General features: G+C 28.0%; 9 protein-coding genes across 9 annotated transcripts; 8 read left to right on the top strand and 1 right to left on the bottom strand.

The window, feature by feature from the left end:
- Window positions 1-5,316: 5,316 nt before the first annotated feature.
- On the top strand, window positions 5,317-6,072 carry GO595_008928 (Proteasome subunit alpha type-5; the record flags this gene model as incomplete). The annotated part of the gene is made up of 1 exon (XM_067922557.1): window positions 5,317-6,072. One exon carries the CDS (start codon window positions 5,317-5,319, stop codon window positions 6,070-6,072), a length of 756 nt encoding a protein of 251 aa, XP_067770871.1.
- Window positions 6,073-6,510: 438 nt separating this feature from the next.
- GO595_008929 (uncharacterized protein) lies at window positions 6,511-7,461 on the top strand (the record flags this gene model as incomplete). Its single annotated transcript, XM_067922558.1, has 1 exon — window positions 6,511-7,461. One exon carries the CDS (start codon window positions 6,511-6,513, stop codon window positions 7,459-7,461), a length of 951 nt encoding a protein of 316 aa, XP_067770872.1.
- A 202-nt stretch (window positions 7,462-7,663) lies between these two features.
- Window positions 7,664-8,824, top strand: GO595_008930 (Kelch motif family protein; the record flags this gene model as incomplete). The annotated part of the gene is made up of 1 exon (XM_067922559.1): window positions 7,664-8,824. One exon carries the CDS (start codon window positions 7,664-7,666, stop codon window positions 8,822-8,824), a length of 1,161 nt encoding a protein of 386 aa, XP_067770873.1.
- Window positions 8,825-9,394: 570 nt separating this feature from the next.
- Window positions 9,395-9,811, top strand: GO595_008931 (histone H3.2; the record flags this gene model as incomplete). Its single annotated transcript, XM_067922560.1, has 1 exon — window positions 9,395-9,811. One exon carries the CDS (start codon window positions 9,395-9,397, stop codon window positions 9,809-9,811), a length of 417 nt encoding a protein of 138 aa, XP_067770874.1.
- Window positions 9,812-10,092: 281 nt separating this feature from the next.
- GO595_008932 (class I SAM-dependent methyltransferase) lies at window positions 10,093-10,875 on the top strand (the record flags this gene model as incomplete). Its single annotated transcript, XM_067922561.1, has 1 exon — window positions 10,093-10,875. The coding sequence occupies one exon, from the start codon at window positions 10,093-10,095 to the stop codon at window positions 10,873-10,875; it is 783 nt and encodes a 260-aa protein (XP_067770875.1).
- An 85-nt stretch (window positions 10,876-10,960) lies between these two features.
- On the top strand, window positions 10,961-11,488 carry GO595_008933 (ribosomal protein L18ae; the record flags this gene model as incomplete). Its single annotated transcript, XM_067922562.1, has 1 exon — window positions 10,961-11,488. The coding sequence occupies one exon, from the start codon at window positions 10,961-10,963 to the stop codon at window positions 11,486-11,488; it is 528 nt and encodes a 175-aa protein (XP_067770876.1).
- Window positions 11,489-19,622: 8,134 nt separating this feature from the next.
- On the top strand, window positions 19,623-20,318 carry GO595_008934 (uncharacterized protein; the record flags this gene model as incomplete). Its single annotated transcript, XM_067922563.1, has 1 exon — window positions 19,623-20,318. One exon carries the CDS (start codon window positions 19,623-19,625, stop codon window positions 20,316-20,318), a length of 696 nt encoding a protein of 231 aa, XP_067770877.1.
- Window positions 20,319-21,342: 1,024 nt separating this feature from the next.
- On the top strand, window positions 21,343-21,702 carry GO595_008935 (Bromodomain containing protein; the record flags this gene model as incomplete). The annotated part of the gene is made up of 1 exon (XM_067922564.1): window positions 21,343-21,702. One exon carries the CDS (start codon window positions 21,343-21,345, stop codon window positions 21,700-21,702), a length of 360 nt encoding a protein of 119 aa, XP_067770878.1.
- A 1,889-nt stretch (window positions 21,703-23,591) lies between these two features.
- On the bottom strand, window positions 23,592-24,281 carry GO595_008936 (CAMK family protein kinase; the record flags this gene model as incomplete). The annotated part of the gene is made up of 1 exon (XM_067922565.1): window positions 23,592-24,281. The coding sequence occupies one exon, from the start codon at window positions 24,279-24,281 to the stop codon at window positions 23,592-23,594; it is 690 nt and encodes a 229-aa protein (XP_067770879.1).
- Between the last annotated feature and the right edge of the window lie 1,827 nt (window positions 24,282-26,108).

Below are 26,108 nucleotides of genomic sequence, written 5' to 3' on the forward strand. Positions count from 1 at the left end.
TAATACGTGAATACTTTCATGCAAACGGAATGGTTCACTCCGAATCTGTTTTTTTAAATGAGACAGGTCAGCCAAAAGATCAAATGAACAGAGAATTTCTTGCTCACAATCTTGAAATTGTTCCATTAAATGACCAACCCTTACTTAATTTGCTTGTTCGGAAATACAAATCAGTTAAAACTATGTCGTCTCCAAATGAAAAAAATGGAATCAGCTTTAATGAAAACGGATTTTTCCAAATAGATTCAAATTAGCAATATTAGCAAAGTCAGTTGAGATAAAACTTAGCATGTTAATATTTTTGTAAATAAAACATCATTTTTGCTGTATTCATGTCACATGTCGCATAAAAGCTTTTAGTTGAGCTCAACACGCGCGCCCGTTAACTTATGAAATTTGTATCAAATCTGACACTTTGGGCTTAAGGAAAAGCAATACTCTAAATTTATTTTTAATGCAATATTGGCGATATGATATTTATACATATACATAATGTAATTCAGAATAATTTCATAAAATCAATGAGAAAAAAAAATTCTTATTTCTTTTCGTATTTTTTTGTTCTTTTTGATTCTTTTCAAATAATTATAATATTACATTCTCATCAAATCAAAGGAAAAATAAATATTAAATATATTTTCTTTTTATTTATTTTCTTTTTTTCTCATTCGCTGCAAAAATTCGATTGGGAAACGTCAACATTAATTACGATTGCAAGTGAATTTACACAACGATACAAAAGCTATGCAAAGCATGACAATATTGTCATTTCAAATGGAATAACTACAATTCCAAGTCAAGCTTTTAGAGATTGGATATCATTACTTACTGTTGTAATTAATAATTCAGTAGCTTCTATTGGAGGAAATGCATTTGATTCATGTATTTTACCGAAAAATGTTTCATTTGGGGAAGGGATAAAAGAAATTGGGAATTATGATTTTACTGTACTAGTACAGTTTCAACATTATTAAAAAATCCTTTTATTAGATGTTATGAACTGATATCTATAAATGTTTCCAAGGATCATCCCAATTATTATGATGATGATGGAATTTTATATGATAAAAATGTTAACATGAATGAAACTCATATTTTATCCATATGGACAGTTATCTACAATATTTAAAATACCAGAAACAGTCATTTCAATTGGAGAAAGTGCATTTGCTTATTGTTATTTCATGGAAAATATTTCATTTGGAAAAAACATAACAAGCATTGAATCAGATGCTTTTAGAGATTGTTCGTCATTAAAAAATCTAACATTTAATATTGCTCTTACAAAAATTGGATCATATGTGTTTTCTGGTTGTACTTGCCTTGAAATTGTCTGTTTCAATGAAGGTGTTCAAACAATTGGATCTTTAATGTTTTACAAATGCGAGAAACTTAAAGCTATTACAATTTCAAGTACAGTTTCTTCAATATCAAAAAATCCATTTCTTTGTTGTGAAAACCTATAATTTATTAAAGTTTCCAAGAAAAACCCCAATTAATTTGTTAACTGAAACAAATACATTTACACAATCAAATACATTTTCTTCGTATAATACTAATACAATTTCATCTGACATATCTTTATCACATTCATTTGTTACTTCATGTGTTTTATCATTTACACAATCATTAAGTAATTACACTTCATATACAAATTCATTTATTTTTACAGAAATTAATTAAACATTTACATATGTCACAACATTAATTATATCTTATTATTATACGGCTACAATTTATTCTAATTATTTCACATCTTATACTGATTTTTATATACCTGGAAATGATAATGCAAAAATAGCAATAAAACAGTTTATACAACTGTTTATATTGGCGTTGGAGTTTCTACAGGTGTAGTTACTGTTGTTTTATTAATCACTATGTCATTAATTTGTATTCGAACACAAATATCGAAAAAGTGAAGAACATCCAAAGCAGTTGAAATAAATAGCCAAATGGATATTTAATGAATAATAAGAATAAAAATTAGAAAAACATCAAAAATAAAATAATTTTGCTTTTCACATATAACTTAATTTTTGAATAAAACAACAAAATTGTTTAGTTTTTCATTATGAATTTCATCATAAATCTTATCAAGCACTTAATTTAATAATTAACTTTATTTTTCATAATTCAATAATTCTTTGTTTGGTACTATTGCCACTTTTCTTGCTAATTTTACAATGTATATTGGGAAATATTAATCACAATTAAGTTTCTTGTTAAAAGTTAAAAATAAGATATATAAAGATGGATAAGTGTAGTTCTAATTAAAAAAAAAACTTTGAATTTTTAGGGAAAACATCAAATTTTGTCACTTTTCTGACATTACACAAACAATGGTAGCGCTAAATTCCGATGATGAAAGTTGGTTGTAAACCCTGGATATTCAATATTTTATACATAAAAAACCGTCAATTTTCCAAGAATGTTTCTGCTTTTTCCTTTTTTTAGTGTATCGATTCTTGAAATCCTTGTTAATAAAAACATCCATGCAACTGGAGAAACCCTATATGAAGCGCTTATAAATCAAACGTTATCAAATGTATCAAATTTTACAGAAGTGGATGTTCTTAGTGGGAAACTTATAATTGGAGAAATCAATAATTTTACCTTCGTTGACACTGTTATAAATATTTCAATTTCAAGTAATGTTGAAATTGTTGATATTTATGAATTTTATGATTTAATAGATTTTATTAATATTAAAACTCTTAATGTTGATGCACATGTTGATATGGTTGATTCAGTATTTCGATTTTTCGAACATATTTATTTTGGTAACACATTAAATATTTCTGATAATGCATTTAAGGGGAATAATGTTTTGATTACATTTGATTCGCCTACTATCGCGTATATTGGCAATTACGCTTTTCAATTTTGCCAAAATCTCGAAACCTTAATACTTCCAAATGTCACAGAAATTCCACCAAATGCATTCTATGGATGTTTATCTCTTAAAAACGTTTTTCTTCCGAAGTTAAAAAACAGTGGTGAAATGGCGTTTATGCATTGTAGTTGTATTCCTTCAATAAATTTTGAAGAAATTGAACATATTTCAAATTATATGTTTTCTCATTGCGGCTCTATTGAAAGTATTAATTTACCAAATGTAATCACAATTGGAAAATATGCATTTGAATACTGTTTTTCATTATCCGATGTAAAAGTCCCAAAAGTTAGGAATATTTCAGAAGGAGCATTTTCAACCAACATCAATTTAGTAGAGTTTCATTTAGAAACACTCACATATGCTGGTGGTCCTTTTCTTCAAAACTGTATTTCTTTGGAGGTGATTATCATATCTAAATTAGTTCATATTCCTGATTATTTATTTACAGGCTTTACCCAATCATTTTCAATTGGAGTAAAGAATGTTAGGACAATTGGAAAACATGCGTTTGAGCAATGTATAATTCCAAGTGAAGATTTCTCTGAACTTAATATTAAATATATTGATGATTACGCTTTTTCAAAAATTAAAATTTATAATACCAATATTAACAATAAATTATCATTTCCAGAATGTGAATATATTGGGAATTACGCATTTTCAGAAACAGAAGTTGAAATTATATCATTACCAAATCTTAAATATTGTGGGGAAAGAGCATTTTGTGAATGCAAAAATCTTAAAGAAATATATTTTCCTCAACTTGAAAATTGTTCTAATTATGCATTTGCAAATATTACAAATCTAATTAATATTACTTTACCTATGCTTGAGTCAGTTGGAATTTATCCATTTTTACATTCAGAAAAAATATCATATCTCAACTTACCAAACCTAAAATACGCTCAAGATGACTTTATGACACCACTTAATATTACTCACTTTGAATTTCCTTCTTTACTTAATATTGGTTCAAATGCGTTTACGCTTGCTAATGAAATTGTTGAAAGCATTAGTTTACCAAATGTTACAATTATTAAAAATTATTTTTTAATTAATTGTAATAAAATAACAGAAATAGAATTACCAAAACTTAGCAGAATTGGTTTTTATGCATTTATGCATTGTGATAATTTAATTAATGTTTCATTACCAAAACTTGAATGTTTTGAATCAAATTTATTTTATAAATGTAATAAAATTCAAACAATTTATTTACCAGCACTTGAATTAATCGGTAATAATCTTATCTTTGAATGTAATCAAGTTAAAAATATTACATTGCCAAATGCAAGTTACATAGGAGACACTGCATTTGTTAATTGTATTTCGCTTGAAATATTAAATTTAAGTCGCGTATCAATGATTGATAGAGGTCCAATTGCTATAAATTGTAGTTCATTAAAACAGATTTATATGGATTTCATTGAAACAGTACCAACAAATCTTTTCAGTAACATGACGAGTATTCAATATGTATCTCTTCGTCGTCTTACAACTTCAAATGGTTATATGTTTTATAATTGTACTTCTCTGAAAAAAATATATGCTCCAAATTTTGGAGAAATGAGTCAATCTTCATCCGGCTATGAATTTTCTCATTGTTCATCTCTTACTAGTATTTCGTTTTCTAAATCAACGTATATCATCGGATCAAATACATTTGAATATTGTACTTCTCTTACCACAGTTGATTTAGACTGTTCAAAAATTACTGAATATGCATTTTTGGGGTGTACCAAACTTGTTAATGTCACGTTAAATTCTCTTGCACAACTCCCAGCATATTGTTTTAAAGATTGTACATCGCTGGTAAATATATCACTCTCTACTGTTATCACTATTACTGGTGATTATCAATTCGCAGGGTGTGTTAACTTGCGGCTCTTAAATATGACAAGTTTATCCACTGTTCCAGTTTCTTCTTCACATATTTTTAGCGGATGTACAAACTTAAGTGTTATTTTATTTCCTTCTAACCCTCCACAAAACTTTAGTGAAAACATATTTGATGATACGACTGTTTTAAGTATTTGTCTTCCAACTGAAGATTCTTATGAGAATTATAAAAATGATTGCAATGGAACGAGTTGTGAAGATGATTTATGGAAGGGCGTATCCATCAATTTTAAGACAGTGAAAAATAAATGCAGAAATTACATATCATATGATTCATCAGATATCACGAAAATAATCCTATGTGTTGTATTGCCATGCGTTTTGGTTATAGTAATTTTAGTAGTAGTTGGTATATTGTTGTGCAGAAAGAATAGGGAAATTGCACGCGTGCCTCATGTTAACATTAATATTGTTGATCCTATGTTTATTTAAAAAAAATTTGCAAATAAACGGTCGTTTTAATTTGGTTGTTCAAACAGACTTACTTGAAAAATTGTCTGCTTTTTATTCTTGAAAAAATGTTCCAAAGTTCTTCTGAGTATGATCGTAATGTTAACACATTCAGTCCTGATGGTCGTCTTCTTCAAGTCGAGTATGCAAATGAAGCTGTAAAACTTGGTTCATCAGCAATCGCAATTCTCTGCCCAGAAGGTGTTGTATTTGCTGTCGAAAAAAGACTTTCGTCACCACTTTTAATCCCATCATCAGTAGAAAAAGTTTATGCCATTGATGATCATATTGGTGTTGTAATGGCAGGACTCACAGCAGACGGTAGAACAATGGTTGATCACATGCGTGTGGCAGCTCAAAATCATCGATTTTCATTTGGTGAACCAATTGGTATTCATGCAGTTACCGAATCTGTTTGTGATTTAGCACTTTCATTCGGAGAAGGAAGGAAAAAGAAACGCGAGGGGCAAATGTCACGTCCATTTGGAACAGCTCTTCTTGTTTCCGGAGTAGAAGATGGAAAACCATATCTTTATCATACTGATCCAAGCGGAACATATACTAAATGTCGCGCTCGAGCAATTGGCGGAGGTAGCGAAGGTGCAGAAGCTATTCTCCGTGAATCTTACCATGACGGTCTTACGCTCAAAGAGGCAGAAGACCTTGCATTGTCAACTCTTAGACAAGTTATTCAGGAAAAATTAAGCGAAAATAATATTGAAGTCGCATGCGCCAGAGCCTCAACGGGAATGTTCGAAATTTATACTGCTGAACAGAGACAAGAAATTGTGGAAAGACTTCCACCACCACTTATTCAGGAATAAAAACAGTTTTCATTAGAACACTTCAATTTTATTTCTTTCTGACAGAAATTAAAACATTATGCAATTTGTTAAACCTTTTTTATGATTGCCTTTGGTATTATCATTTGAATTCACTTTTCCATTAATGGTATAAAAAGTCGAACGCATAAACTTTTTAAAAAGTTGAGGACGTTTATTTTCAAATAAAAAACTGGTTTTTCAACCGATAACCGCAATACTAAAGGAAAAGTGACCAAAATATTAAACGTAATCCAATTAATGGATGAAATTTATTATTTTGAAGACAGTGGAAATTGCAAAGCCGCATATTCCAGTGACGGGAAAGCTCTAGATAAATCTGCTGCTCAATTATGGGCAGCTGTACAAAAATTTTTAGATGTTTGTCATTCAAAACACACAATTACTTCCCCTTCTGGCAAAACAATTTCAATATTTCCAATGCTAAAATCAGATGAAATTATGATTTATATAGGGCGTAACTCATATCCAGCATATGCAATTTATTGTATGCAAAGATCACAATGTGTAATGGTTGACTCTTTCGAAAATAATTTTCTTCGTCCTATTCATATGAGTGGAATCCACCTTCATAATTTATTTGGAGCCCCACGTTATTATCCACATGCACCAAAATCAGCACTTGCAGCTGAACCAATTATTCAAGATCTTAGCTTTCTCAAATCCACGAAAGTTTATGCTCTGTATTCTCAGAACATGATTGTTGCTGCCAGTAGTTGGTTTTGGAAGATGACGAAACAAGAATTACATGCAGTTGATCTCTTAACACGAAACAGTGAAGCACCGTTCACTGACCAGATCTTTATTAGAGAATCTGGTACCATTGAACGAGTTGTTGTTGTTCTTCTCTTTAAAACAATGAAATTAGCTATCGTCTGCGGGAGTACGTTTAATCTTTTGAATGAAATTTCATCGTCCATCCCACAATCCCTTCGTCAACACATTTCTTCACTTGAACAAATTGAGAAAGTTCCACCTGTTGTGAATAAGCAAAATGGTATTGTCGGATGGATTGTTCTTGATTTAGCCACACATCGATTTTTTGGTGATGTTCCTGAAAAACATGAGAAAAAGTTTATTACAATGATTTGTAAGGCATATGATATCCAAGACAAAACAAATCGTATTTGCGACATATCAGTACGTTTGGAAGATCATATGTTTTTCTTCATGCCACAAGTTCTTGTGAAGAATGACTTCTTCAGTCGATCTCCACATTTTTGGAGTATTTTTTTATTACATGACTTCAAGAAGAGTGTTGAAGAGATGAGACATTTTGCAGAGAAATTCATGTTAAGTCTTATTCAGTATGTTGAACCTGTTAATGATTTTAAAGTTGAAGATTTTGTTGTTGTTAATAAAGTATCTTAAATTGTTTAAATGATCCTCTTCATAAATATATATTAAGGAAATCATAGAGCTTGCAAAATAATCAAAATGGAATTTTCTCTATTTATGGTCTATAGTTGTTATCAAATTTAAATTCAATCAGGTCATTTGCATCTGAAATCGACTTTTTGTTTAACTATTTCATGTAACATGTCAGCCGTTCATTCAAAATTTATAAATAAAAATGGGAAACGAAACCAGTCAAGCAGACAAACAGACATATGCTAAAACGTATGACTCATTTCAGTATACACCAGTAACTTCGCAACGTACCGAAGCAAATTACACATCAAGTTTTAAACCTGATTTAATTAAAGAAAGACCAACACAATTAATGAACACTGCTTATTATGGAAAGTGGTCAATGCATTTATCAAGTGGAATTTCTCCAATACCACGAATAGGTCAATGTCATGTTTACGATCCAGTTACAGATTCTATAGTTATTGCATATGGTTCGGATCCAAATAGTGTTTGTCTTAATGATTGTTGGGCTTTGAATTTGGGAACCATGAAATGGCGCCTTATTAATAGACAACTTCATGAGCCTCGGCAATATTGTTCTGCTTGTTTAATGGGACGCAACATGGTTATTTTTGGCGGTGCTGCAAATGGACAATTCTTTTCTGATCTTCATTGTATCAATTTAGATGATGGGTCTGTTCATGATATTCCAGTCACAGGAACACTTCCACCAGCTCGTATCAATCCAGCTCTATTTACCTCTGACAAATATCTCTTTCTTTGGGCTGGTTATGATGGCCGAATTCATAATGGCTTATATCGAATTGACATCACAGAAGGTGTTTGGCAGAAAGCATCAACCTCACAGACCGGGATAGCAGCCCCTGCTTTTTGTTTTTTCCAGGGGAAGTATTTCATATTTGGATCATCAGGAACACCAATGAGTACATTTGATCCCTCTACATGTCATTTCGAGCCTTTCCCTTGTACTGGTACAGAGCCTTCTGCAAACTTACCACATGCCACACTAATTGCTGGCGATGAGTATATTTTCCTCGTTGGAGGTGAATCGAGCCAAAGATTTATGCACATATTTGCACTTGATGTTAAACGTCAGTGGTGGTTTGCATTTCATGTGCGTCCTGATAATAATACTTTATCAATAAGTGACGGAATTGTTAATAATTCGGGCCTTTTCATGTTACCAAGAGAACACTCAACATCTGCTGTGTACTCACCAGCACAGAGAGCACTCGTAAGTGTAATGGGATCGAGGTTTCATGAACCTGCACCAATATTCAAAATATCTGTGGATACAGCACTAGCATTTTGCCATGCGAGAAGTGACCTTTACGAGATGTATCATTTTACAAACCCATAATAATATTAAACATTTTTTATTGTTAAGGATTTGGATTTTAATACATTATATTACTAATAATAAAATGCAGTTAAATTATAACGAGTTCTTAATGAAATTACTGGAAGTTTTAGATAAAGATACACAGTATATCTATTTTATGCGCTTCCAAACAAGTCAAAGTCAAAAAAGTCATTTGTTTATACATGTAACTTTTATTGGTAGTGTCATCATTAGGCATGTGCTTTGGCAAAACCATAGCTTTAAATCAAATTGTACTTAAGTACCAAATGTCACTTTTAATTCAATTCCTTTTTCTGGTACCAGCAAAGCTATATTCAAATAAAATGAAACAAGCTTCCCGTCCGGCCAAAATATTTATTCATGTTACACTAATTTATCTGCAAAATCAAAATGAATATATTTTTAATCAGATACGATAAGGAATGAAAACTTAAGTTGATTGTCTATACGTTTAGATTTTTAAGAATGTATTGAATTTTATGTGGATTAAAACGACATTTAAATCCAATAAAAGCCGCGCTTTTTGAACAAATTTGGCGCCCTAAAAAAAGCAGCTCATTTTTTTTAATGGCTCGTACAAAACAAACAGCTCGTAAATCTACTGGTGGTAAGACTCCACGTAAATCACTTGGTGCTAAGGCAGCTCGTAAGTCAACACCAGTTGTTGATTCACAAGGTGCTAAGAAGCAACATCGTTTCAGACCAGGTACAGTTGCTCTTCGAGAAATTCGTAAATATCAAAAGAGTACAGATCTTTTAATCCGTAAGCTTCCATTCCAACGTCTTGTTCGTGAAATCGCTTCTGGATTCCGTGGCGATCTTCGTTTCCAATCATCAGCTATTGCAGCTCTTCAAGAAGCTTCAGAAGCTTATCTTGTTGGTCTCTTTGAAGATACAAACCTTTGCGCTATTCATGCAAATCGTGTTACAATCATGGAACGTGATGTTCAACTTGCCCAAAGAATCCGTGGTGAGCGTAACTAAAGAAAAGATATATGTTCATTTAAGATTTTCTCAATATGTGCTTTTTTAAAAGGTGGTACCTTCAGCTTTTCTTCATATATTGACGAATATGTTTATTTTATAAGAAACAGGTAAGAAATATATACAATTGGTAAAAATAAAAAGATTGGAAACCGTAACTGTAATTTGGTTGCAACTTCAGCTTCGTTTGGAGCGATCGAAAGTGAAATAAGTAAACTACACAATATTCAGAGGCCTTTTAAAATAGTCTATTTTAAAAATTTTTACTTCATTTTTCGCTGATGTCAAAGTGTGAGTTAACTGGTGTACCAGAAACACTTTTAATACCTCTTCTTGCGAGGGCACTTGAACAAGAAAAACCACAAAACGAAATTCGATTTTCTGATCCAAAAGCACTTGAGATCAAGAATCAAATTGATTATGATTTTACTAAATTCGACAAGAATTTATCAATGACTGGTTGCCAATCTAGGACAATTCTAATTGATCGATGCTTGGGGAATCTTATTAACGAAAATCCTAATTGTGTCTTTGTCAATCTTGGTTGTGGACTTGACACCAGATTCTTTCGATTAGATAATGGGCAACTTGATTGGTATGACCTTGATTTACCCGAAGTTATAGAATTCAGAAGAAACTTTATTGAAGATACAGAAAGACATCATGCTATACCCAAAAGTATATTTGATGAATCATGGTCTAATGACGTTAAGGTAAATGGAAGGAAGGTAATTATTTTATGTGAAGGAACATCAATGTATTTTACTCGTGAACAAAATATTGAGATGTTAACATATCTTAAAACTAATTTTCCCGGAGCTTCATTTGTTGTCGAACTAATGACTCCATTTATTGCTTCACACAGTGATATGCATGATACAGTATCACAAACATCAGCACATTTTGAATGGGGAACATATGATCCAAAAGAAATTGAAGCAATGTGTCCTGGTATTAAGTTCATTGAGTACTGGAGTGTTTCAGATGAAATGAAATGGTGGGCTCAACTCTTCCGATACTTTAATAATTATATAGCTCATTATGAGATTAATAAACCAGTTTAAAATGACCGTTTAATTTTTTTAAATAAATAAACGTGTTTTGTCTTGATTTCAAATAACATGTCGGTTTGGTCCATCCTTTTTACAGATGCTCAAGAACTACGAGGTCATTGCACGTCCTCTTCCAACTGAAGCAGTTCCAAACCCAGCTGCTATTCGCGTTCAAGTTTTTGCTCCTGATGAAGTTATTGCAAAATCAAAATTCTGGGGTGTTGCTCGTCGCATTGCTCGTCTTAAGAAATCACATGGTGAAATCCTTGCAGTTAAGCATGTTATTGAACCTGAACCAGAGCGCGTTAAAAACTATGGAATTTGGTTAACTTATCGTGCTACAAATTCAATTAACAACATTTACAAGGAATTCCGTGACACAACAACAGAGGGTGCTGTTTTACGTCTTTATCAAGAAATGGCTGGTACTCATAATGTTCAAGCCAAGAATATTTCCATCATTCGTGTTAGCGAAATCAAAGATGAAGATGTAGTTCATCACAACCTTCGCATGTTCCTTAACCCTGGCGTCAAGTTCCCAATCCTTAAGAAATCAATACGTCCAACACATCCATCACAAAAGAAGATTTTCTCTAGCAAACGCCCCACAGTTTGCGGTTTCTAAAATATCACGTTAACTATATATATTGCTAGTTTTTTGTTATTTCATTTATATATATATCATATGATGAGTTTTGAGATGAAAAATTAACGGAAAAAAATAGATAACAAAAAATTATCATCTACAAACATTTCAAATGTTGTTCACAACCTTCTCATGTTCCAGGACAATGACGTCAAGTCCCCTTCTCAAAAGGAGATTCTTACCACCAGCGCCCAACAGCTTGTTGCTAAACAATAACTTTTACCAACTAACACTATCTTTTTATGCAAAAAAATTACATTGATTATACATTGTTAAAATTACAGACAATGAATTAGAAAAAATCACTACAATATTCATTTTAAGATTGAATTATTTTTTATACATGGATATCCATGGATATAAAAATAATAAAAAGAAAATTCCGTTTGAAATGTTGCGTGATAATAACATAATCCATCAAATTTGAACACCAATTCAAATACGTCTGGATTTCTTGGAGATGAAGGTTTAAACAGCAAAATTAACACTAAAATTTGTTTTTATTTTTTTGTACATAGCTTCCTTTTTTTCCCCCTAGAAAAAAGAAATATAACAATAAAAAAATTTATCAATTATATTAAGACAGTTTTTTGCTCATATAATGAAATCGAAATTTGCAACAAAATTATAAAATAAAAATCAAAACATAGCATGCACCTTTCTACGAAAATCTTTAGCATTTGTATGTACGAAAAATGTCCTTAAAAATCATTGTTTGTACGAAATGATGTAATTTTCTACCAGCCAAAAAATTTGGAATTGATCTTTAAAATATAAAAAATAGGTCATTGTGTTCTATTTTTGATTAATGTCATTAACCTACAGAATTTTTCACTAAATATAATGAATATCCATTGTGGGAACCGTTAATTTGGCTGGTTCAGCTAGGTAAATGCGTTTAATTCATTGAAATTAAATTCTTTACACTGTTTGTAAACTATTAAAATTTTTTTTGCGTTTTGCATTTTTGGTTAAACGACATGTAAACTATTCAATTCTCAGGGAAAAATGGAAGGAAATTGCGATGAATTTGATAAAGAAATTAGAAAAATACTTAAAAAGAAAGTTTCAAAACTTCCATTTCCAAAGGACGTAGTAACAAATAGAACATTCTCACCAGAGACAAGTATTTTAAGTAATGGTTATGGTATCGAATTAGAAGATTTAAGGAAATATTCTTCTACTCTTAGCTATATTGAAAGGGAATTTAGCTCAATGGAAGATAGAGCCCAAGATACAAAACAAATTGGAATATTTTTACTTCAAAATTTTATTCCATTCGTTTATGCAAACATATTAGAAGCATCCATTGACACCTGGATTATTTTTTTAAAAGCCTTAAATTTGTCGTATAAACTATTAAATTCTAATTATCAAGAAATAATAATTAAATTATTTCATAATGTTTATAAAATTTCTGCGGGCTATCCAGGTTTATCTTCCATTTTTACAGAGTTACATTCTTTATTATTGACATTTGGGAATTTACCAGATTATTTTTTTCGTGAGCATTTAACTATTTGCAATATATTACTTCATTTTCATAAAGCTAAAACAAATACTGAACATCAAATCAATGCTAATATTCATATATTATATATTTTAAACATTGCAACAACATTACAGAAATTAGAAGTTTCTGTAAATGATTCATTATTAGCGATTTATAATTGTGTTAAAGAAATGATTACAAATAATATTAATGATTCTTTAATTATTCCAACACTTGGACTTTGTGTTGAATTTATTCGCCTTACTAAATGTGAATTTCCTAATTTTCCACAATTAATATATGAAATAATTGAACGAAATCCACTCCAAAACATTGAGTTTCCAATTGTTTCTACAAATCCAAATGATTTATTTCATGAGATTAAATCAATTAGTTTTTATTTAAATCAATCTAATCATATCATAGGTAAATTTATAGAACTTACACAATTATTATCAAAAAACTCAATTTTTATTTTTTTAAAAACATTATTTAAATCTAATGATGATGAATTATACAGTGTTAACTTAACAACTTTTACATTTCTTTTTTTATATTTTTTAAGACTTGAAAATAATAAATTTATAAAACTATTTAAAGATACAAAAATTACACTTCCTGATTTATTTCTTAATAAAGAAATATTTGATCCAAATATAAATATATTTGAATCAATAAACAACAAAAAGTTATCGATTTTAATACCAATTCGATTTTTAGAATTTAAAATCATTATTAGTTATTCAACTTTATTTCAAATCCAACAAATATTTATATCATTTTTTATTAATACAAATATATCATTAGTAATTGAAATGATTCTTAATATGAATCAATCTTCTTTAACATATAATTCACAATTTATTGATTCATTCAAATTTTGTATTGAAGAAAAATTAAGAATTTTTCCAGATAATTTCGATATGTTCTTACAAATTCTTTATACTTTGTTAAAAAATCAAGTTGAATTATCAAAAAAAATTTCCGAAAGTGAGTTTTTCATTGAGAAATTAATTTCTTGTCTAAAAAATAATGAATGTTCTTCAAATGTTTTAAATATTTTTTCGATTTTATTAGTAAATTATAAAAATGATTTTGATTTGTTTTCTAATAGTTTAATAATAAAAAGTTTTTTACAAACTATGAATGAACAAAATGATTTATATTATTATTGGATCGAAATATTTACTAATTTCTTAAAAGATTTATCATATGAATTCAAAATTGATTTTGCTCATAATTATTTATTAATAATGACAACAAAATTTGAAACTAATACATTAGAACCTATAAAATTTCTTAAATTTCTAAAAAATTTTATGGAACCAAATGTAGTAGAAAACATTAAAATCGAATGGGATAATATTAATAAAGGAATTTTATCGATTGAATTTAATGAAACAATATATAAATATTTATTAAAATTAATAAATAATAATCAATCTAATAACATCCAAATTAAATCTAAATATTCATATGAAATAGCAAAAATTATTTTAAGTACTCAATATAAAAATGATTTCTTACAATTACTTAAAGAAATTACATCAAAATCAAGAATTCAATGTTATAAATGTTATCATTATAATTTCCATTCATTAATACTTCAAGAAATGGAATCAACAACTAATGAAACGATTTTCAGATTATTATTAAACATCTTTACAAGAATATCAATGGTAATTTGTGATCGACAAACATTATTTACATATTTACGTTATTTAAATCCTCAAAATTATCAACAAATTGAAGTATTTTATCCAGAAATGTTAAAATATATGGAAAAGATTATATCTTATAAAGAAGATAATGTTGATACTTTTTTATTATTATCTTCAAGTTTAGATTATATTACATTTCCAGGAATTTCATTTAAAGATTATTCAAATGGTTTTGCATTATCTTTATGGTTTTTAATTTCTGATTTTTTTGATGATTTTATAACGTTATTAAATTTCGAGAATAATAAAACAAATATTTTAATAAATTTATATAATGAGAAAATCGAAATTAAATCATCAAATGATTTATTTGATCCAATTACACATAATTTTATTATAAAAATTAATCAATGGAATAATTTATATTTCGAATATAATTCATCAAATTATATTAGAATATTATTAAATAATAAATTTGAAATTAAAGTAAAATTAAAGACAAACGTTTTGTTTGAAGGATTTGATCATATTTATATATATAAAAATAATTTTGATAATAATAAAATGGCTGATATGTTATTTACACAAATTAGTTTTTATTCATTACCTGTACCGAAAACATTAATAAAACAAATATATAAAACTCCAATAAAGAAATTTCCACTTTTATTAGGTGAACCTAAATTAATTTTCTTATATACAACAAAATTAGAAAAAAATAATACATTTTATTATGTAAAAAATCAATCAAGTCAATATCATGGAATAATGTTTAAGTTTGTTAATAAATTTGGAAGAGTTTTTGAAGCATCTAAAGGTATTCCTTATATAGTAACATTGATACAATTTATTACTGAAGATAAATATAAATATCTTAAAATTTTAATCAATTTTTTATTTAAAGTATTATCAAATAATACGACTTTTTTAGAACAAATGAATTCATTTGGTGGATTTTCAATCATAAGTTATTTTTTAATAGAAAAAGAAAAGTTAATTACATGTGAAATATGGAAAATGATATATAAATATAAAGAAACATTTCATTCTTCAAATGATTATAATTATTGTCTTTTATTTCATTCCGAATTATGGAAAAATTCGAAAATTTCAACAATTCAAATTATTTTAAATGATTGGCATAAAATTATAATAAAAATTACTGATAAAGATGAATTACAAAACATTTTTGATAAAGTATTATATTTCTTTCATAAATGTATTTTATCACAAAAAATTAATAAAAAAATATTAGAATCATTTGAAACTATATTAATTAAATTATTTCAATGTATTAATTCTTATAAAAATATTGTTTTCTTGATTAGATTAATAGAAACTAAAAATATTAATGATGAAATAATATGTTCAATATTACAAATTTTAGTAAATAATCATGATATGAAAGAAGAAATAACAAAATTTATTTTAAAGACGAAAATTATATATTGTTCAAATGCAAAAAATTTATCAATTTTAATTAATAATTTTGTTTCAACAAATGAAGATTTTTATGAACAATTTTTGTTATTTTTTGTTCAACAAATTGATCAATTATCAATTGATGTATTACATGAATTAACAAAATATTTATGTCAAACAAAAAACATTCAATATATTCCAATAATAATAGTATTATCATATAAATTAGATGAAAAAGATTCAAAATTTGTTTATAAATATATTAAGAAATCATTTAAGACTAAAAAATTTAAACAATATCCAAAAACTACATTTTTTACATATTTCTTAAGTTTTGCAATTTTATTTAAATGGAATAAATTAATTAATTATATTGATGAAATATTAATTGAAGATTTTAATTTCTTAAATTGTATGTTATCATGTTTTGATATTATTTTAATGTTAAAGAAAAGTAATGATCGAACAATAATTAATAATTTAATTATTAATATTATAAACAAAATTAATAACGATGTTAATCTTTTAAATAATTTTACTTCATTAATTTGTTCATATTATTTTTATAATTATCATTCATCAATTATTGAACCTACAAAAAATATGATTCCTACAATTGAATTCGATATATTTCAATTTAATTATTTTATACAATTAAATTTTGAACCAATTTATGGTGCACATATATATAATAATGAATGGCAAGATTCAAAATCAATATTTCATTTAATAAATTTATATAAAACTTTAATACAAGAAAAAGATTTAAATATTTTACCATTTTTTATACTTTGTTCATTTTTATATAAAACTAATTCACAAGAAATAATTAATATAATTCAAGAAATCTTTGAAGGTTTAACTCAAAACAAAGAAAATGAAAAATATTTTTCATTAATAGCTTATAAAACACCAGAACAAAATATAAATTCTTATACAGTTACTGAAAATGTAGAAATTTCTTATCAATTATATGATGAATTTTATAAAACATTAAAAATATATAAAATCGAAATTCCTGTAATTAAACCATTAATAACAGAAATATTAAAGAAATTAAAATATAAATCACAAATAAATGATTTTCGTAAACAATGGCAACGTTTATATTCATCATTATCATATAATCGTTCACCATTTTATCAACATAAGAAACATCAATATTTTAAACGAGGAAATCAATTTGATTTTCGTTTTAGGCCAATAATAGAAACACAAAATAATCATTTTGATAATCATTCTAAAGAATCAATGTTAAGATGGCAACGAGCTAAAGATATCCAATCTAATGAACCATTATCAACAGTAACATATTTTAAAGATTGTGAGAAAGATCATAAACTATTATTAACTATAATGAACCAACAAATCATTTGGAGTGATGATTGTCATCGACAATTAATAATTCAAAATGAAAATGATATTGGAATGTTTTATGTCACCGCAAAAGGTTATTATTATTCTGCAGAGAATAAAAGTGTTTTCATTAAGAACACTAAAGTTCAATATTTGTTTTGGTGTTGGAATGATCAAATTCCTCAATCAATACAAATATTTACTACAAATCATAAATGTTATTTATTTGTTTTTCCGAAACAAAAATCACATAAATTCGTATCAAATCTAAAGAAGATTTCTTTACCTAATAAAATATTTTTCCAAGAAAATCCTCCAAATATTGAAATAGAAAACCTTAAATTAACTCAACGTTGGAGAAATCATCAATTAAGTAATTTCGATTATTTAATATGGTTAAATTTATTATCAGGAAGATCATTTTTAGATACAAGAATTTATCCTGTTTTCCCTATTTTATTAGTTGATTTTGATACTAAAAATTTGGATTTTGAAGATCCGAAAATTTATAGAGATTTATCAAAAAATATTTTGTATCAAAATTTGACTGGTTTACGCACGCTTAATGAAACAATTAAATGCTCTGGCAGAAATTATCTGTTTTCAGCACTTTACATCAGCACTTTTTTGGTTGCATTATATTTAATACGTTTAGAGCCTTTTACTTCATTACATATTAAACTTCAAGATGGTCGATTTGATGTCCCATCAAGATTATTCTTTTCTATTAGAGGTAATGTTGAATCGACAATTCGAATTTGTAAATCGATCAAAGAATATATTCCAGAATTTTATTTTGATTGCGAATTTTTAGAGAATTCAAATAATTTTGATTTAGGTAGAGATGATAAAGATGTATCTATTTCAAATGTCAATCTTTCTAATGAATGGGAAACACCAGTTGAACAAATATATAATCATATTTGTGCATTAGAAAGTAATTACGTACGTAATAACTTAAATCTATGGATTGATTTAATATGGGGCGTTAAACAATCATCAGCAGAAGATATGAATACATTTCCACCACAAGTTTTCCCTAATGTTTGGAGCAAAATCAAAAGTCATACTGAAGAAAGTTTAGTTGTCGAATTCTTAAATTCCGTTGGAGAAATTCCACAACAATTATTTACTTCTCCACATCCGACATCACAAAAAATTAAAGAATCTGAAGAACAGCGAATTTTTTTCTTGCAAAATATTGTTGCACCTGTTGTTCAATTTAAGACACTTAATAATTCATTTGATGATTTAAAGGTTTATACTGTTCTACAAAACAACAAATTGTTTTGCATTCGATCTGCTTCGTCATATTTCGAAGTTAATTTTAAGTCAAAGAAACTTGTAGTGTTTCCAAAGACGCCAAAGTTAATATCATATTTATCTGATACTTCATTTGCTTATGCGGCTGAGAACTCATTGTTTTTACGTGTGTTCGATGCGAATACTCGATCAATTATAGTTAGTAATAACACACCACACTTATCAACGATTTTATGCATTTGTTCATTTGAGAATTATATCATTAGTGGTGGAGAAGATTCTTGTATTGGCTTATGGAAATATAAAGAAAAAGACTTACGAATTAATTTAATTAATACATTAATGGTTCATCATGACGCTGTTATATATTGCGTAGCAAGTGTCGAATATGGAATTGTTGTTACATGTTCAAAAGATAATTCATTAGTGATTAGTACCTTACCACAATTATCTTTGTTAAGAGTTATTGACCTTGGATTTAAGCAAAATATACATGTAACTGATATTATAATTTGTCATTCAATGGGTACTATTGTTGTTATTGCTGAAGGTAACGATAAATTTTATATAAAAAATTATACGGTTAACGGTCGCCCGATAGGAGAAATTGAATTGGACATCAAAATCATCGGAGCTGCAAACGCTTGGAATGATAAACAATTCGATTATATAGGAATAGTCGACCAAGAAAATAGAATTGTAATTTATAACGCTGTAACATTGAAGAAGAAAAAGATTTTGTGGAAATGTGAATCGAAAATTACATCAATTAAGTTCGAAAATGAATTTTGTCGTTTCGTTGTTTCAACTGATGATGTTTCATTAGTATTTGTCCCTGCTAATATTGATTAAATGTGTTTTTTCTGTAAATTTTTATGTTTTAAAACGTTTTCTTATTAATGTGCGTTTAAAATTCCAAATGGAAGCTGCAGTTGAAAGGCTCAAAGTTACGTGCGATGATACTAAATATTCAATTGATAAAATAGAACAAAAAATAATTGAAAATATGCCAGAATCACGTGAAATTCTTGAGCTATGCCAAAGATTAAGAAATGCAAAATTCAGATTATTAACTTTAAAGACTAATGTAACAAAGTTAACACTTGCACAAGAAATGCTAAACCAGGTTTTAACAGAAAATTTATTCCCTGCTTCTGCAATAATTGAAAAAGCATGTTATTCAAGAAATTTGCCAAAACCAAATGTTATATTTTCACCAAAAGATGATCACACATATGCCAATGAGCCACAGTTAACGCCTGTTAAGGCAGCTCCTGTCAAACAACCAATTAAACAGACACCCAAAAAGTCAAATCAACAAAAGTCTTCTTCTCGAAACGCTCCGGTTGCTAAGTTCGTTGAAATTACTGATAAAGAATATTCCACACTTGACACGCGAACGATGGGTCATGTTGGACTGAATGAGCTAAAAGATCTTCATCAATTTTTATGGAATTATTCACAAGAAAACGAACCAAACAAAATTATTACAAAACAAGAAATCATTAACGCCGGAATAAAAGTTAGAGTTCTTCATGTCGCACTTCGTTTCTTGAAAACACTTAAAAGAATTGACCTCACTAAAGACGGTGACGTTAAATGTGTATTATCATGAAATATATCATTAATAAATTTATCCGTTTTAACTTTCATAAATTTTACAGTGGGTATTTTCTAATTCAGTTATAACATTTGGAAATTTTGCATTTTTTGCTTGTTATTCATTAATAAATTTTACCATTCCTGAATCAGTGACATTGGGAATGCTGTATTTTTTGCGTGTAAAAATCTTCAAAATATTAAAGTAAATAAAAAGAATGTTGTTTATTCATTCTATGAATAAAACAATTTATAGTGAAGCTTTTCGGAATATATCCACAGCTATTGCTATGGCATCAGATTCATTTCAAGGTTCATTCTTTGATAGTTTAAGTGCTTCTAAGGGATCTACAATTAATGGTTGCCAATCAATATTATCTCATGCATTTTCTCAACCATACACATTTACAAAATCAAATTCATTCACAAAATCAAATACATTTAGAAATCAAATATAATAAATGTTTCACGCTCTTCTTTTGCTATTTATTTTCAATCTCTAACATTAATTCTTTCTTTGTCTTTCACAGTGATAAGCACTGCCAATTCATTCTTATCACATTCTCAAAGTCTTACTTAGTGGGATAAAAGGGAATGAATTTAGCATAACGTTTCTTCTCATAAACAAATTTTATTATGATTATTTTTAACATTTTAAATTTTTTTCTCCCAAAAAATGAAAAAATTTTATTTTATGCAGTGAATCGAACCTCTGCCTTTGAGCCTCGAACACATACCTATCATTTTATGGTTAACAACTACCATTGAGCCAAAAAATTTTTGTTTATTATTGGTCACATTATCATTTAATTGATCAACTTAGAAAAGCACAATAATTTCGTGCTACCAAGGGCGCCCCAAATCAGAGGTACCAAATGAACAGAACTTCTTCATCTTCAACGATGACAAAAGTCCAGAAGAGAACATGTATCAACATCACTCGCAAAATAATGGATTTTCCAATTTCTGTTTTTTTTTTGGCTCCCGTAGATCCAATAAAAGATAATGTACCTGATTATCTTGATAAAATAAAAAAACCAATGGACCTTGGAAAAGTAATGACACGCCTCGAAGAAAATTATTACCCTTCAGTCGAAGATTGGAAAAAAGATGTCAACTTGATTTGGAAAAATGCAACGACATATCATTCCGAACAAACATGTATTTACGTTATTGCAAAGGAGTTAAATGATGCTTTTCGAAAATTATGTGAAAATATTCCAAGAACAGAACTCGAAGTTTGGACATGCAAAGTTCGGAAAACCCATCAAAAGCTGATGAAACTTATAGATGCAAAGCCTGATTTAACAAAGAAGTCCAATATTTCTCTTGGAATGGTGCCAAAGCCAAGGCAAACAAAAATTTTCCTTCGACAAAATTCGACTACATCTGTTTCGTAGTATGAATAATAAGTAAAAGTTGTTAAAACTCTCAGATTCGTTATATCTTTATACATGATTTAATCAAATTTCTCTGAGTTTTTAATTTCCAAATCAAAAATATATAAAATCTTTTTAAAAATGTAAATTCAAGAAATATCATCACAAAATGATTTTGATTTTAATCAATTTATTGAACCATCACTTTATGAAAGATGTTCATTTGTTAATCAAGATAATATTTCATTAATTGATTATGCAGCATTTTTTGGTTCTATTAATTGTTCAAATATTTACTTATGAATGGAGCAAACGTTGAAGATACAGGTAAATATGCAATTGCAGGCGGAAATGAAGAAATCATTCATTTGTGTGAACAAAATCATTCATCATTTAAAGATGCATATGAAGCAGCAATTGAATTCCATCAAAATGATATCTTTAAATATCTTTATGATAATAACTTTTAAGAAATTAATTTATAAGAATTAGGAACGTTTTGTATTTTATATCATAATTATGAAATATTTTTATTTTTACTTACAAAGATATTGATGTTAATCCTAAAAATATTTAGTTGTTTTATTTAAAATTTAATTTAATAATTTTGGATTTTAAAATAATATTTGAAAATTATTTAAATTATTTAAGCACAGCACTTATTTATGCATCTGAAAATGGTCATACAGAAATTGTTAAATTACTTCTTGAACAAAAAGGAATTGATATTGATACTAGAGATATTTATTTGTTTTGTCTGATATTTATTTTTATTATTTTAACCTTCAAAATAAATGTCCCAATTACACATATATTTATCTATCAATCTAAAGTAAAAAGATTAAGATTTTTTTTTAATTTTATAAAACGGAAACTTTATTATTTATAATTTAATCTTAAAACCTTATCATTAAACAAATGCTGGGTTTTAATCTCAATTTCCAGATTTTTTGATTTATTACTTGTAATAAATACTTGTATTTTTTAGTATAAAATTAATACATAAAAGCATCAAGAACATTATCAGCTCTATTACATTTTTATTTTCTTATTTTACAAAAACATAATTTGGAATTGAATGTGATTTTGTAACAAATTTTTGCTTAAACAGAAGAATCGTTTAAATGTTTTTATTAATTCAGCTTATTATACATTTTGAATCCTTTTGCTTTTCGTTATCATTATTTGGCATTTTTCTTTCTGATAATTTTACCAAATACTTTTTTATCATTTCTTCGAACATTACATTTATTCCATCTCCAGTTACAGCGCTTGTTTCGAAGTATTCGACTTCATTTGATAGTTCCATCGCTTTTAATCTTCCTTCTTCAAAAGAAATTCTTCTTTGCTCGTCAGGAATATCGCTCATATTCCCACACAAACAAACAACTGCGCCTTTTCTATTTCTTAGAGTCATTCGATAAAACTCATTTACATTTTCAAATGAATTTTCATTATATTCATTCCAATTCCCAAGAGAAAAAACAATAATTACTATATTCGCACATTCACAGGATCCTTGGACAATAGGTTTAAATGCTCTCGAACCACTTATGTCATAAATCTCAATATTTATTGTAAAGCCATTGATTTCAACTGATTTTTCATATTTATCAAAATTAATTGGGTATCCATTATTTGGCGGCTTTTCAAAAAAACGTCTTATGATTTCAGTTTTCCCAACTGCAAAATCACCAACAAGAGTGATTTTAACATCGATCTCTTTGGGAATAACTGTTGGCGCGTCATATGGATTCCTTCCATGTATAACAGTATGGTTCATTTCGAAATTAAGATATCTTTTATCAACATATAATTCAAGATTTGACTTAACGATTGGATAATTAAGGATGTCATTGATATTTGGGCGATTTGATGGATTAATAGATAACATTGACTTCACAAGATTTTTATATGTCTTGACTATATATGGATGGAATCGGTTCAAAATCGCCTTTCGACACTGACGCATTGATTGCTTCGAAAGTTTTACCAGAAAATGGAGGCTTGAGACAACAAAGTTCATAAAGAATACATCCCAATGACCATATGTCGGCTTTAGAACCATATGGCTCACCTGAGAATACTTCTGGTGATGAATATCCAGGAGTTCCACATTTTGTTGCACATAATTCATAAGTATTTTCAAGTGGTCGAGCAATCCCAAAGTCTCCTAACTTAATTGTTCCATCCTTCATAAGAAATACGTTTTGTGGTTTAAGGTCACGGTGAAGGATTTTCCGGTCATGTATGTACTTAATAGCAAATGCAAGTTGGATGAAGTTATGAAGAATTTCATCTTCTGAGAATTCTTTTCTATTGTTTTTAAAACATCGAATTTTTTGAGATAAATCACCTCCGTCTGCATATTCCATAACAATATAAAGATATTCTTTTTCCCAGAAGCCATCAACATATTTAACAATATTTGGATGATTCATACTTTTTAGAATTTCTGCTTCTTTGATATTTTCGATTGGTTTCATTGGCATATACATTTTTTTGATAACAAACTTTTCCTTTGATGATTTACGCTCTGCAAGGATAGCCTCGCCGAAAGTTCCTCTTCCAAGTACTTTAATTGTTTCGTACTTTTTCATCTGGATGTTAACATACGTTTATTTGGCATTTTTAATTTGTAATGTAAAGTTGTTAATTTTCAATTTTGTTTATAAAAAGTGTCATTAAAACCGTTTAAAATCTAATCCTATTGTTTATTCTCAATAGAAGTTAATGAACAAGTTTCAAACAGAATTAACTTCTATTACACAAGAATTTAACTCAAGTGACCCAAACGAAATCCTCTCTGCATTCGAAAAACTTAAGAAATTTCAATATGATTTGCAACCACAAACTTTTTATTTTGCTCCAATTATGCTGAAATTTCTTTGCTCTTCTAATTCAGCCATTCAAATGGAAGCTATTAATTTTTGCCTTTGTTCTCTACAAAGCCCTTTTTATGAATATGATAACTCAGTATCAATTTTCAAAATCTTATTAAAAAGACCTGAGATTACAACAAAAATTATCAAGCTTTTAATCAAGTTAGAAAGCCCATCATTAACAAAGGGAATCTTAAGTGAACTTCAACATATTTCGAAATATTCAGATTCTTATACTCACAAGTTAATTCTTCATTTGCTTTATATTTGCTATCTTAAAGATCATTCTTTTCTTGATATTCTTTTAAAACAATGTCATCTTGCAATTTATGATCAAAATTTAAGACTTTCTGGAATATCCATCCTTCTCGAAATAGATCACGAAATTGATGATGAAACATCAGACCTCTTAATTTCAATATTACCAACAAGTAATTATTATCTTTTTTCAAAGATCATTCTATTAATATCAAAGAACAGTTCTAAAGATTCAGCATACATTTTAGCTTCACAAGCAGACAAATATTTTTCAAATCTTAAACATTGTGTTTCATTTATTCCACTTGTCCAAAAATCCGAAAACTGTCACTTTCTAAAGAAAAAGTTAATTGAATGCTTTGAAAGTTTCATTCAATTCGACGGTTCAGAAAACGATAAAATTTCTATAAATTCCATATTAGAAATCGAACCTAATACCAAATTAAAAGATGATACTATTCAAAAATTATCATCTTACAATGATAAGTCATTACAAGTAGGGCTACTTCTTTATAATAACAATGCAAATATCATTAATTTCAAATCAATAATTAAAAGATCATTACCAACAATTACAAAAACAAATGATTTCTCAACTATTGAGAAGGCAATGATACATTGTATGCCACATGATAATTCATTTTACAATTTGATTTTTGATATTTACAATTGTAAAACATTTTCCTCAATTAAAGCGGCGTGTAACATATTAAAATCTCTTAAAGAACCAAATGAAAAGAAAGAATTCACACAAAAAATAAGTGAAAAAATGATATCTGTTGAAGAAAATGATTTTTGTTATGTTATATCGAAGCTGATTTTAGAATACTCGAACAACCCTAAGGACTTTCTAATCGTTATTCCAAGCAACATTGGAATGACGAGTGTAAAATTCCAATGTTATGTGATTGGATGTGCGATTCAGTTTTGGCTAAGGCTTAGGTTTAATCTCGACCATGGAATGATGCACAGGTTGAGTTCTTTATCCCAATCATATTACAGAGAAGTAAGAATAAGAATTGCAGAGTTTTTCGCAATAATAACAGAGAAATAAAATGTGTTCAATGTGACGATGAAAGTTTTTCATAATAAACGGATCACTTTCTATTGAATTTCCTTTTTCAAATCAAGTACTTTACGCAAAAGTATCAAAGAGCAAAAACATGAAAAGTATTTTCAGATTTAAGATAAAACCAATTCCAAGAGGTTATCCTCCAAGATTTGAGATAGAAATTGCAGATACAAATTCTGGTGAAAGTGAATATAATTTTGTTGTTGGTGAATTTG

The sequence above is a fragment of the Histomonas meleagridis genome, assembly GCF_020186115.1.
Source record: "Histomonas meleagridis strain 2922-C6/04-10x chromosome Unknown contig_80, whole genome shotgun sequence".
NCBI classification, from domain to species: domain Eukaryota; phylum Parabasalia; order Tritrichomonadida; family Dientamoebidae; genus Histomonas; species Histomonas meleagridis.